Source organism: Apodemus sylvaticus, chromosome 16, assembly GCF_947179515.1.
Source record: "Apodemus sylvaticus chromosome 16, mApoSyl1.1, whole genome shotgun sequence".
In the NCBI taxonomy this organism is placed as follows: domain Eukaryota; kingdom Metazoa; phylum Chordata; class Mammalia; order Rodentia; family Muridae; genus Apodemus; species Apodemus sylvaticus.
The window spans coordinates 21,619,833-21,632,106 of record NC_067487.1 but is presented as its reverse complement, the minus strand read 5'-3'; the positions used below and the strand labels follow the sequence as shown (position 1 = coordinate 21,632,106).

The window sequence follows — 12,274 nt, the reverse complement described above, 5'->3', positions numbered from 1 at the left end:
TGCTGAAATGATAGCTATGCAAAAATAACTCTTATTTATCCTTGGGGTTTGCAGCTTATATTATATAATTTCCTATAATAGAGGATGATTTTCAATTTTGTATTAAATGTAATTGAAATCAAATATGGCTTCAGGGTAGTAATAGCCATGTCTTGTAATCATTGTTTATCTTTTTTTTTTGTTTTAAACAGGTAACCCATTATTAACTAGCAAAGTTAACATACTAATTAATGTCCTAGATGTCAATGAATTTCCTCCAGAAATATCTGTGCCATATGAGACAGCTGTATGTGAAAATGCCAAATCAGGACAGGTATGTTGTCAATAATGCTAATCAAGTGTGTATAATGGTGCCTCTATGTTATGCTTTAGTTTTAAGTCCAGATATGAATACATAGTCACATAAATCTTTTCTTGCTTAAGATATCTTCAAGAATTTAAATATAAGTCATGATTGCCTCATAAAAAGGTACATTGTCAGTATCTCATGTATAAGCAACTGGCCTGGTACTTACAATTTAGCTTTGAGGTGGCATTGAATGTCTTTGAGGTCCTGATGCTCTTGCTTTCACCTCTGTATTATTGTATATACAGTTATGTATCACCATGCTTAATTTGTGAGGTGATGAAAATCAAGTGTGGGGCTTCATGCATACTAAGCAAGCACTCTTGCAGGTAATCTACATCCATAGGTTTTAAATAGGTTTGATTTAAATGATGTTGGTTAACATTAATTTGAATAAAAAACACACCTCAAAAGTTAGTAACTATATAGTGATTGTTAAATAACACAAGACATTTAAGGGTAACATAGGGTGATGTAAGAGCATTGCTATAAGTCTGAGTTTAGTAAATTTTATGTTCTAGAGAGTGAATACATTAGGATTCTCAAGAAGAACAGAGAGACAAAAGGAATATATTTGTATATGATGTTTAACCGAATAGCTTCTGGGTTGTGGTCCACATAGTCAAACAATGGCTGCCTACAAATGGAACATTCACAAGTATAATAATTATTCAGTCCATAGGGCTGAGTGTCTTACATGAACTTCATTATATATAGAAATCCTGAAGAAATATGCTCTTCTGCCAGTGATGTAATTAACTTGCAAATGAGAGCAAGGACAAGTAGGCAGAGATCAATTGCTTCCTCATCTACTCAATGTAAAGTTAATAACCCAAAGCAAATAACAGTCAGGTCAGATCAAAGATTTGGACTATCTAGGTTGCTTCCAGTTTTTAGCTATTAAGAATAATTCTACTAAGAACACAGTGAAGCACATGTCCTTGTAGAATGGTGGAGAATCTTTTGGGAATATGCCCAGGTGTGGTAGAGCTGGGTCTTCATTGAACTATGTCCATTATTTTTTGTGGTTGCCAGCAGAAGGTCTAGGCCAGGGTAAAAGTGGATCTTCCCTTCTCAAGAGATGCAGAGTTAGGTTGGGATTCCCCTTCTCATATAATTCCATCAAGAAACCATTACAGATGTAACTAGTTAGCATGACTTTAGTTAATACCATATATAATCAAGTCGACAATCAGGAAGAGCAATAACAGTTATTTGGGTGATACTTACTAGACTGCTACATTCCATGATGTAGCTCCTTTAAATGTTAGATTATAGAAATGTAACCAATAATTATTGTGTGAGACAAATAAACTCAGTGGTGCAAATTCCTACTGAGGAAATAGACTGAAATTCTTACTAAAATTTATTTTTTAAACTTTTCATGCCACTAATATTGGTATATAACACTCCAGCACTAATACCTATCTATCTATCTACCTATCTGCAATTTATGTGATATTTACATATATATATATATATATTCTATTTTTCATATGTGTCTATGTGTTTGTATCTATTAAGTAATGTAGATCACTGTCAAGGGGTTGGATTATAACCATGAATCATTTAACAAAAAGTAATATTTAAATCATAATTCTTAAAGTCTGCTTATATGAACTTTATACCCCAAATCCAGAGTCTTGTGTGGAATTTCTAAGCTGTTACTGCATTCAATCATATTTAATTATTATGCTTGGCCTGTTTCCACATTCTTGGCTGTTTCCCCACATTCTTCCTAACATATTTTCTGGCATAGTCTTAGAAATCCTATCTATTGTGCCTTCTGATTTGCTGGTCTATGAAGTTAAATGAAAGTTCTTATACTAAAGACTTCCAAAATTACTTTTAGTTTAAATTTGAAGGGTAAAATGCTGAAGTATTTAGATTTAACAGTGATATACAAATTCTCAGAGCAATATGGGAGACATTTTGAAATAGAGATGTGAGTATTTCCTGTCCACACAGTAATGAAATGCATATTATATCATTCTAAATACAAGGGGTGGAGATTATCAACATAAATGAATATATACTACTGTCTTCACTTTTATTATTTTAATATATCTATTCTCACAAATGTACTTGATCTTTAATTTTGCTTTTACAAGAACACATAGATGGTCAAATATCCTGTTTCTAGTAAGCATTTCATATTTAATTTACAAAGCATTTATTTGACTGAATGTAACATATAAGCAAAACTTTTAATTTTATTTTGCTTGATAGGTAGAATTTTCAATACTGGTAAGCTTTTTGGTTACACAGATATTGATTTTGAATTGGCCTATGTCCTCAGATTGTAGCTGCCATTATTACCTGTAAATGCTTAGAGAATTGCTTACAAAAGGTATGTGTAAATAATTGGGTCACTGGTATTGATTCAAAATTGTCCTTTCTGTTTATTTGCATTAATTATTTAAAAACTTACTAACCTGTTGTATAAGGTTGCCTGTGAAATTCATGATTGACTTCAAGTTTAATCTCAACTCTGTTTCAGATAATTCAGATAGTAGGTGCTGTAGACCGAGATCTCTCACCTGCTGGGCAGCAATTCTCCTTTAGATTAGCACCAGAGGCTGTCATCAAACCAAATTTTACAGTTCATGACTTCAGAAGTAAGTATATCCACTTAAAGTTTTACCTCTTATGTAGTTTTGTCAAAGAACACAGGGAGAGGAATCAATGCTTTTCCTAAAAGCAGTTCAACAAAACACTTCTACATAAAACCAGACACACTGAAACTAATAGAAGAGAAACTGGGGAAGAGCCTTGAACACCTGGGCACCGGGGAAAATTTCCTCAACAGAATAACAATAGCTTATGCTCTAAGATCAAGAACTGACAAATGGGACCGCATAAAATTACAGTTTCTGTAAGGCTAAGGACAGTCGAAAGGACAAAATGGCGCCATCACACTGGTAAAAGATTTTTACCAACCCTACATCTGACAGAGGGCTAATATCCAAGATATACAAAGAACTCAAGAAGTTAGACTCGGGAGAGCCAAATAAGCCTATTAAAAATGGGGTACAGAGCTAAACAAGGAATTTTCACCTGAGGAATATCAAATGGCTGAGAAGCACCTAAAGAAATGTTTAATATCCTTAGTCATCAGGGAAATGCAAATCAAAACAACCCTGAGATTTCACCTCACAGCAGTCATAATGTCTAAGATCAAAATCTCAGGAGCAGCAGGTGGTGGGGAGGACTTGGAGAAAGAGGAACACTCCTCCTCTGCTGGTGGGATTGCAGGCTGGTACAAACACCCTGGAAATCAGTTTGGTGATTCCTCAGAAAACTGGGCATATTTTCTGGCATAGTCTTAGAAATCCTATCTATTGTGCCTTCTGATTTGCTGGTCTATGAAGTTAAATGAAAGTTCTTATACTAAAGACCCTGTTATACCACTATTGGTCATATACCCAGAGGACTCTCCAGCATATAATAATGACTCATACACCACTATGTTCATAGCAGTCCTATTTATAATAGCCAGAAGCTGGAAAGAAACCAGATGTCCCTCAAAGGAGGAATGGATAAAGTAAATGTGGTATATCTACACAATGGAATTATGTGTAGATTTAATTACTCAGCTATTAAAAACAATGAATTCATGAAATTCCTAGACAAGTACATGGAACTGGAAAATATAATCCGAAAGAGGTAACCCAATCACAAAAGAACACACATGGTATGCACTCACTGATAAGTGGACATTAGCCCAGGAGCCTGGAATACCCAACACAATTCACGTATCAAACGATGCCCAAGAAGAAGGAAGAACAACGAATGGATACTCTGGTCCATATTAGAAGGCGGAACAAAATACCCACAGAAGGAGATACAGAGACAAAAGGGGGAGCAAAGTCTGAGGGAAAGACCATCCAGAGACTACCCTACCTAGTGATCTATCCCATACACAGTGCAAAGCCCAGACACTATCATAGAAGCCCACAAGTACTTGCTGACTGGAGCCAGATATATCTGTCAACTGGGAGGCTCTGCTAATGCATGACAAATACAGAGGGAGACACTCTCAACCAGCCATTGAACTGAGTACAGGGTCCCCAATAGAGGAGCTAGAGAAAGGAACCAAGGAGCTGTAGGGGTTTGCAGTGCCATAGGAGGAACAACAATATGAGCCACCCAGTACTCCCAGAGCTCCCAGAGACAAAACCATCAACCAGATATTACACATGGTGTTACCCGTGGCTCCAGAAGCATAGGCAGCAGTGAATGGTCTTGTTGGACATCAAAGGGAAGAGAAGCGCTTGGTTCTGGAAAGGCATGATCCTGCAGTATAGGGGACTACCAGGACATGGAAGCGGTACAGGGTTGATTGTGGAACAAGGTTAGGGGAGATGGCTTATGGGATATTCAGAGGTGGGGGGACCATGAAAGGAGAAATCATTTGAAATGTAAATAAAGAATATATCTAATAAAAAATAGCAAAAAAGAAATACAAAATTTTCAAAGAGTAGCAAGTTAATTTCTACAAGATGATTATCAGGTAAGACAGTTTAATGACATTTTAAAGAGGCCAGGTTTTCCAAGGACCAAGATATAAAGTTCTTTCTGGATATCGAGTGCCTCCTAGTTTTGCATATAGCAGCATAATGGTAAGCATATTTTTATAGATGCAAGTCTATTTTATGTTCTTTTTTTTTTTTATTTGCGTGACAAAGAGTGCACCTTTATGCATTGGGAAGTTCAATTAGAATGAACAGGAAAATGTAGTCCTTTTCAATAGTTCCATGGCTACAGTTGACACAATTATCCTAAATAATGACAGACACAGAACATCTGTGACCATATGAGACCATATGTAAAGCCTTTTAAATATTTATACGTAAGTACAAGTACTTATAAGTAAGTACAAGTACTGTAGCTGTTTTCAGATACCCTATAAGAGGGCATCTAATCTCAATGCAGATGGTTGTGAGCCACAATGTGGTTGCTGGGATTTGAACTCAGGACCTTTGGAAGAGCAGTGCTCTTAACCACTGATCCATCTCTCCAAGCCTTTATAAGATGTCTTTATAAACACATTATAAAGTGTTTCTGTAAAGATAATTTTATCTACAATTGCTGTCAATCTGTCTATCATGTGACTTCCACAGTAAAAATCTGCCTTCTATACTACTGTGTCTACTATTACTATATCTGCTAATATTACAAGCCAGCTCAGAAGCATATGTTGGATTAGAAGTGTGGGTGTTTCTCTTTTGAAGGTGAGGCTGTAACTTAATCTCTTCCAAAAAGAGAAAAGACATGATTAGTGATTAAAAATGATGTATTACCCATATGAAATGTGGAGATCAGCTTATCCTGCCTTAAGTCTGATCAGAGCATCCACATTAACTTAAACTGAGAAAATCTTCTAGCAAAATTTTGAGTGGCTTTTTAAAATGTGTTGTGTGCCGGGCAATGGTGGTGCATGCCTGTAATCCCCACACTCTGTGAGGCAGAGGCAGGCACATTTCTGAGTTCAAGGCCAGCCTGGTCTACAGAGATTTTAGATAAGAAAATATGGAAAACACTCCTGTCCAAGCCAATGGAGGCTGTGGAAGATTGAATGAAAACTCTCCCACAGACCTCCTGTTTGAATATTTGAATATTTTAGCAGTGCTGGGGAGCATTAGGAGATGTAGGCTTGATGGAAGATGTGTATCTCTGGAGATTGCTGTGAAGTTTCAAAAGCCTATGTCAACATGGCCTGCTTCCTGCTTGTAGATTAAGATGTAAATTTTCAGCACTGGCTCAGAGCCATACCTACCTGGCTGCCTGCAATCATACTATCCAATATATTGGTCATGAGTCTTACCACGTGAAGATCCATGTTATCTCTATGGTCTATGAAGTGGCTTAGGTTTTGATGTCTTTTGACAACAATAGAAAAACCAATGAACATATAAAAAATAGTTTAACTTATTTATAATCGAACAGCAGTATGTCCCAGTAAGTTTTGTGGTTTACATAGATCACTGAGACTGTGGTATAGAAAATATTCCCAACATATCTGTGTGTCTAATACTATGATAGTGGCTGTGAAGACTGATATTCCATGATGGAAGGAAAATGATGAAGGTCTTGACTAAATTCTTGATTTTATTGAAGAACAATCAAACTTCAACATCTTAATCATGAACAACTAAGTAAATTGTAAATCACTCAGTCATCACTATTAATAAGTTAGAATCAAGTATTTTTATGTTATATTTTTCATATAAATTGTACTATGATAAATGAAATGACTCTATCATTCCACAAAACATTATATTTTCAATTTCTCTTGTTTCAATGATTGGCACTGGATTTACGATCTCTGACCATAGGAAGCTCCTTTTACTCAACCTAATAGAATGAGTCATTGGGCTTTGAATATCTTGATGATACCACAGTCAGTCCTTATATTCCTATGGCTGTCATTGGCTCAAATATTTATACCACTTAATCTATTTATAAAGATCACTAATGGTGATGCTATCTTGACATTTTCTTGCATCCTAAAATATCGTTAGAATGATAATAAATAAAGCTTACAAAGCAAACCTTAACCATAACTCAAAAAGTTTTCCCATAAAGGTACTACCTATGTGTTTAAAGAGCTGTAAATTTATAAGCTGTAAATTTATAATTATATAAATTCAATTTACAATTAATATAGTGGATTGTGAGAAGAACACCAATGTATCTCTAACACAACTTTATTTTCATAAGTAGTATACTTTTTAAGTTATTTGCCAGTTCCTAATGTTATTATAAATTTTATACTAAATTTTTATAAGCAATTTTTTTAATTTTATTCTAATTTTTTAAAGAGATTGTTTAATTGAAATTATAGAACGAATAAAAGAACATGTTCACTTGAATGCCTCAAAAGTGTGAAAATGAACTTCAAAAATTTTTCAATGGATATACCTAATTTTATAAAATTAAATTCTTTGTATTAATAAAAGTGAAATATCATTATTTTTGATTTTATTAAAGATACAATTGACTACATTTCCAACAACCCAAAATAGTAATTAATATAATTTATGATGTTTAGGATTTTTAATCAATTTTGATATTATTAAAACATGCTTTGTCTTCTCCCATATTTGTTACTCTAATTAATGTGAAAAATAAAACAAAATAACTAAACAGAGACAGTTTCTTTTTAAAAACAGTTTTCATTCATGTTTGTTCCACTTATATATACATAATACATAAAGAAAAAAACAATATTGACATCTATTTGGTGTTTCCGTATGTATTTGTGTGTGTGTGTGTGTGTGTGTGTGTGTGTATGTTTCATTTGCTGTACCATGCCTCTTTAAGACAGAGAAATGTTGTGAAAAATAATTCTCTCTACCATCTCACATATGGAATTCAGGTCATTTATTTCCTGCAGCACTGGGTATTGGAGTTAGGGAATTCTGGATATTTATATCTGTAGAAGTGGGAAATTATATAGAGATATGAATTAAATATGTACAAATATATACATTATGAATATTGGCATAAATATAGTATGTGAGAGTGTTGAGAGTATCTCTATTACTATAAATGGCAATATGTATTTTGAGTATGAGCTTGTATGTGTGCCTATACGTGAAACAGAAGGAGAGAAAAAAGATTACAGATTCTCAGGATAATTATCAATCAACTCAATCATCAAGTATTTTCATATATTTTATTTTATTTATCAATTCTATGATAAATAGGTTAAAAATATCCCTCATATTCTTCTTGTAAAACATTGGCTTCTTTAAGATTTAGAATTTTAACACCCCTAGATGTTTTCCCACTCAGTTCGATTATGATATCAGAAAAAAAGAGACAATCTAACTTCTTGTGTATAATTCTTTTATATCTTTATTCTTTCTGAAGGGACAATTCCATCCATTCACCCCCAAGATGAATGTTTTTCTTTCCTCGAGTACTACTATTTTAATTACATCTGATGATACTTGGACTGTTTTCATAATGATTTAATAAATAGGAATGCATTATACTGATTCCAAAAAGAACTTCCTACTCCTTTAGCAAATACCAATTTAAAACTTGAAGTGAAACTCACCATAGCTATGTTATCCTAAATGTCATGTTTTGCAGACAACTCAGCTGGAATCGAAACTCGGAGAAATGGCTACAGCCGCAGGCAACAAGATTTGTATTTCCTTCCCATTGTAATAGAAGACAGCAGTTACCCTGTCCAGAGCAGCACGAACACAGTGACTATTCGTGTTTGTAGATGTGACTCTGATGGGACCATCCTGTCTTGCAATGTGGAAGCAATTTTTCTACCTGTAGGACTGAGCACTGGAGCTTTGATTGCAATCCTACTCTGCATTGTTATACTCTTAGGTTGGTTTACATGTTGATCATCTCTGCCTATGTCTTTACGCCTCCCTAACTTACAATCTATATAATTTTTGGTTACTAAGCTGGTTAGAAAAATCATTGGTCACTTAATATACATGTGTATTAAACACATATTCTATTTGGTATTTTACATCTAACATCATCAATAATTAAGTCACAACCAATATACACCTTAAAAATTGACTCCTTTTTCCAACATGAAATTCTCTATGGTAAATACTCATATAAAACCATTTCTCAATTAGTTAGGCATACTATTAATTGCCATCATCAAATTAAAATTTATTCAGATGAATAATTGTTTGTAATTCCCAGATCAATGAAGAAATTAAGAAAATATAGAGGCTAGAAGAAAAGCAAAGTAAAGAGACCCCCAACATTTTTACATTCTACTTGCATTGCCATACCTAATATCTTCAACACCTTCCACATTCCAAAACAAATCTGAAATCATTTCCATGTAAACAGAGGAGAGCTGACTAAATGATCCAGAATCACTGCTAGGAAAATGATTGAAAGAATTATATTTTGTAATATTGTGTGTTTTTCTAACCTTGCACTGCTAACACTTCGATGTATCTATTTCTTTCACTTCTCTCTCACACAGGTATTTCATTTACTAAATCCATCAATGCTGGTTACTCCTTAAAAAAATAAAACCAAAGGAAAGAGATTACTATCTAGGCATTGAGCTTAAGCAAGTATAGTCCTCATCTAAATCATTCTAATATTTAGCTTTTTTCTTATTAGTAGAAATAGTGATAAGCAGTAAGCAACAAAAATGTAGATAATACTCCCTGAGCCAAATGTCCATGGTGACATAGAGAGTAAATTCTAGATCAGTTTGAACAGTGTAGATACTAATTCTGTGTGGATAACTTGGTTGCATGAACAAAACATTCTTTATATCCCCATGAAAAACACATTATCTCTGGTATGATATCACTGTCACTACAAACTTCAAACTGTATATTCAAATAGAATTCTCACATCAGACATTATCCATGGTTAATTATTATTGGACAATCAACTTCAACTAAACTGTATCCATTCACTTCTATGATCAGATAGCTAACTGTATCTGAAAATAGCTGTGCATTTTCTCAGAATGCTCTGAGTATTCTAGGTGTTCTCCTTTGTCTAATGAAGTGAACAAGAAAACTGTTCTATCACCAATATTATAAATGTCACTTGAAGTGTGATTATCTAACATGACTCTTCCTAAACAGTTGCACTTACTTGTACTAGTATAGTTGGCATTAATTCCCTATTTCTTTTTTTAAAAGCACATTCATTGTCTTCCATTAGATCCTGTTTAACAATATATCTATTCCCACTTATTTAGTCCTTTTACAGAGTAAGGATAAATAATAGAAATATGTGGAACTAGTATTTCTTACAGATAGCCTCTGTCCATATTTAGTGCAGTCTGTTTTTCTAACCTAGCCCCCGATAACACTTTGATGGATCTATTTCTTTCACCCCCCCTCTTCTCTCTCTCGCTCTCTCTCTCTCTCTCCTCTCTTCTCTCTGTTATCTCTCTTTCTCCTCCATCAGTCTCTCATGTACTGTTTTTAATATTGTTTTTCTCACTAATTTTTCATCTATTTTACAGAAATGTATTTTTTGCCAAGATATTATTGTTACCCATGAAAGATATTTAAAGGTTACTTTACAATGAAATACCTACGTATTTTTTGTACTAACTCTTTCCAATGTCTATAGAGTAAGAAGGAACATTTCCTCTCTTTACTATTTTTATTGCTCCATCATTTTCTGAGTCCAAAATATTAAATTACAAAGGTAAAAATATTTGATAATACCAATAGCATTTCGGTGATTTCCAGGTATTTAGCATTTCAATGTGAAGCTGGCAATAGTTAACTTATGATCATATATAGCATTTTGATGATACTATACTATGAATGTAATATGAAGTCATGAAAGAAAGGCAGCTATCCCGTATCTGCTCTAACATTTACAGAGATGGAATGACACATACTTTCCTTTACCAAGTTGTGATTTTTGGTTTTTTTGTAGCTATTGTCGTGCTGTATGTGGCACTGAGGAGGCAGAGAAAAAAAGACACCCTTATGACTTCTAAAGAAGACATCAGAGACAATGTCATCCATTATGATGATGAAGGAGGTGGGGAGGAGGACACCCAGGCCTTTGACATCGGGGCTCTGAGAAATCCGAAGGTGATTGAAGAGAACAAAATTCGCAGGGATATAAAACCAGACTCCCTCTGTTTACCTCGTCAGAGACCACAAGTGGAAGACAACACAGACATAAGGGATTTTATTCACCAAAGGCTACAGGAAAATGATGCAGATCCAGCTGCGCCCCCATATGATTCCTTGGCCACCTATGCTTATGAGGGGAATGGGTCAGTGGCAGAGTCACTCAGCTCCATAGACTCCCTCACCACAGAAGCTGACCAGGACTATGATTATCTATCAGACTGGGGACCCCGCTTTAAGGTCTTGGCAGACATGTTTGGAGAAGAAGAGAGTTACAACCCTGACAATGTTACCTAGAGAAGAAGGAAAGGCTGTTAAACATCTAGAGGAGAAAGTTTTGACAAAAGTAATGCAGATAAAACACACATACACACACACACACACACACACACACACACACACACACTCCCAGATTTTGCAGGACAAGACTTTTTTGATTATCCAGTTTCTAACAAGTTGCTCTATTTATCATATTGTCATTTTGGTTTATTCTGTAGACACAAGGTAAATCCTGTAATATGTCCTTGCTTTGTTTTGTTTTGTTAGTTCAGAAACACACTGAGATGAGCTCAGGCCTATTAAATGCAATTCACTGGCATGGCAACCTAGAATGAAGACAGCTATGTGGCGTCACAGTGGAAGAGTGTGCGATGTTTCTTAATTCCACTAAAGTGCCTATTGAAACTCTTATCATTATCGTGGTGTTCATAACACTCTGCTGTGATGGCTTGTGAGGAGTCAGAAATAAGGAGTAACAAAGCAGACAGTTTCTCTCTGTCAACGAGCAATAGTGACATGCTGACTCTCATTTCTTTTAAGAACAGAGAATGCTTCCCACACGCCATCTTCTTACATGGCAAAGCTTTTCCTTTTGTACATTGTAAACTAAAACAAAAATGCTTTTCCTATCCTTTCAGAAACTGGAATAAATCAGACATTATTAAATTCAATATGTAAGTTATGAATTCTAAGAGCAATGCTTAAGTCATAGCATTAGTTCATGTAAAAGTTGTTAATTAAGCTATTAGTATTTCCAAAAAACCCACAAATTATACAGAAGGATATTAAAAGAATCCCTCTTTATAAAGAGAGGCCTCAGGGCTCAAATTCCAGCATCAAATAAATATTGGTTTGTTTAATTCTATACTGGAAAGAGGACATTGGTTTTAACAAGTCATTAAATCAGCTAAGCTTTCAGTTATAGATAAAATTTTGGCATGTGTTTCTACGGAAATTTCTGAAAGGAAATATACTGTTAATTTAAACATGAGACAACGTGAACATTGTAATTCTCAGAGTTTCTGTCTAGTGT

General features: G+C 34.6%; 1 protein-coding gene across 2 annotated transcripts in view; it reads left to right on the top strand.

Moving 5' to 3' along the window:
• Cdh12 (cadherin 12) overlaps positions 1–11,259 on the top strand; it is a 332,749-nt gene extending 321,490 nt beyond the window's left edge. For both annotated transcript variants that reach the window (XM_052159683.1, XM_052159682.1), the window contains 4 exons: positions 192–313; positions 2,847–2,964; positions 8,450–8,701; positions 10,760–11,259. In XM_052159683.1, the coding sequence (XP_052015643.1) occupies positions 192–313; positions 2,847–2,964; positions 8,450–8,701; positions 10,760–11,259 (992 nt within the window). The remainder of the gene's footprint in view (positions 1–191; positions 314–2,846; positions 2,965–8,449; positions 8,702–10,759) is intronic.
• Positions 11,260–12,274: the final 1,015 nt, after the last annotated feature.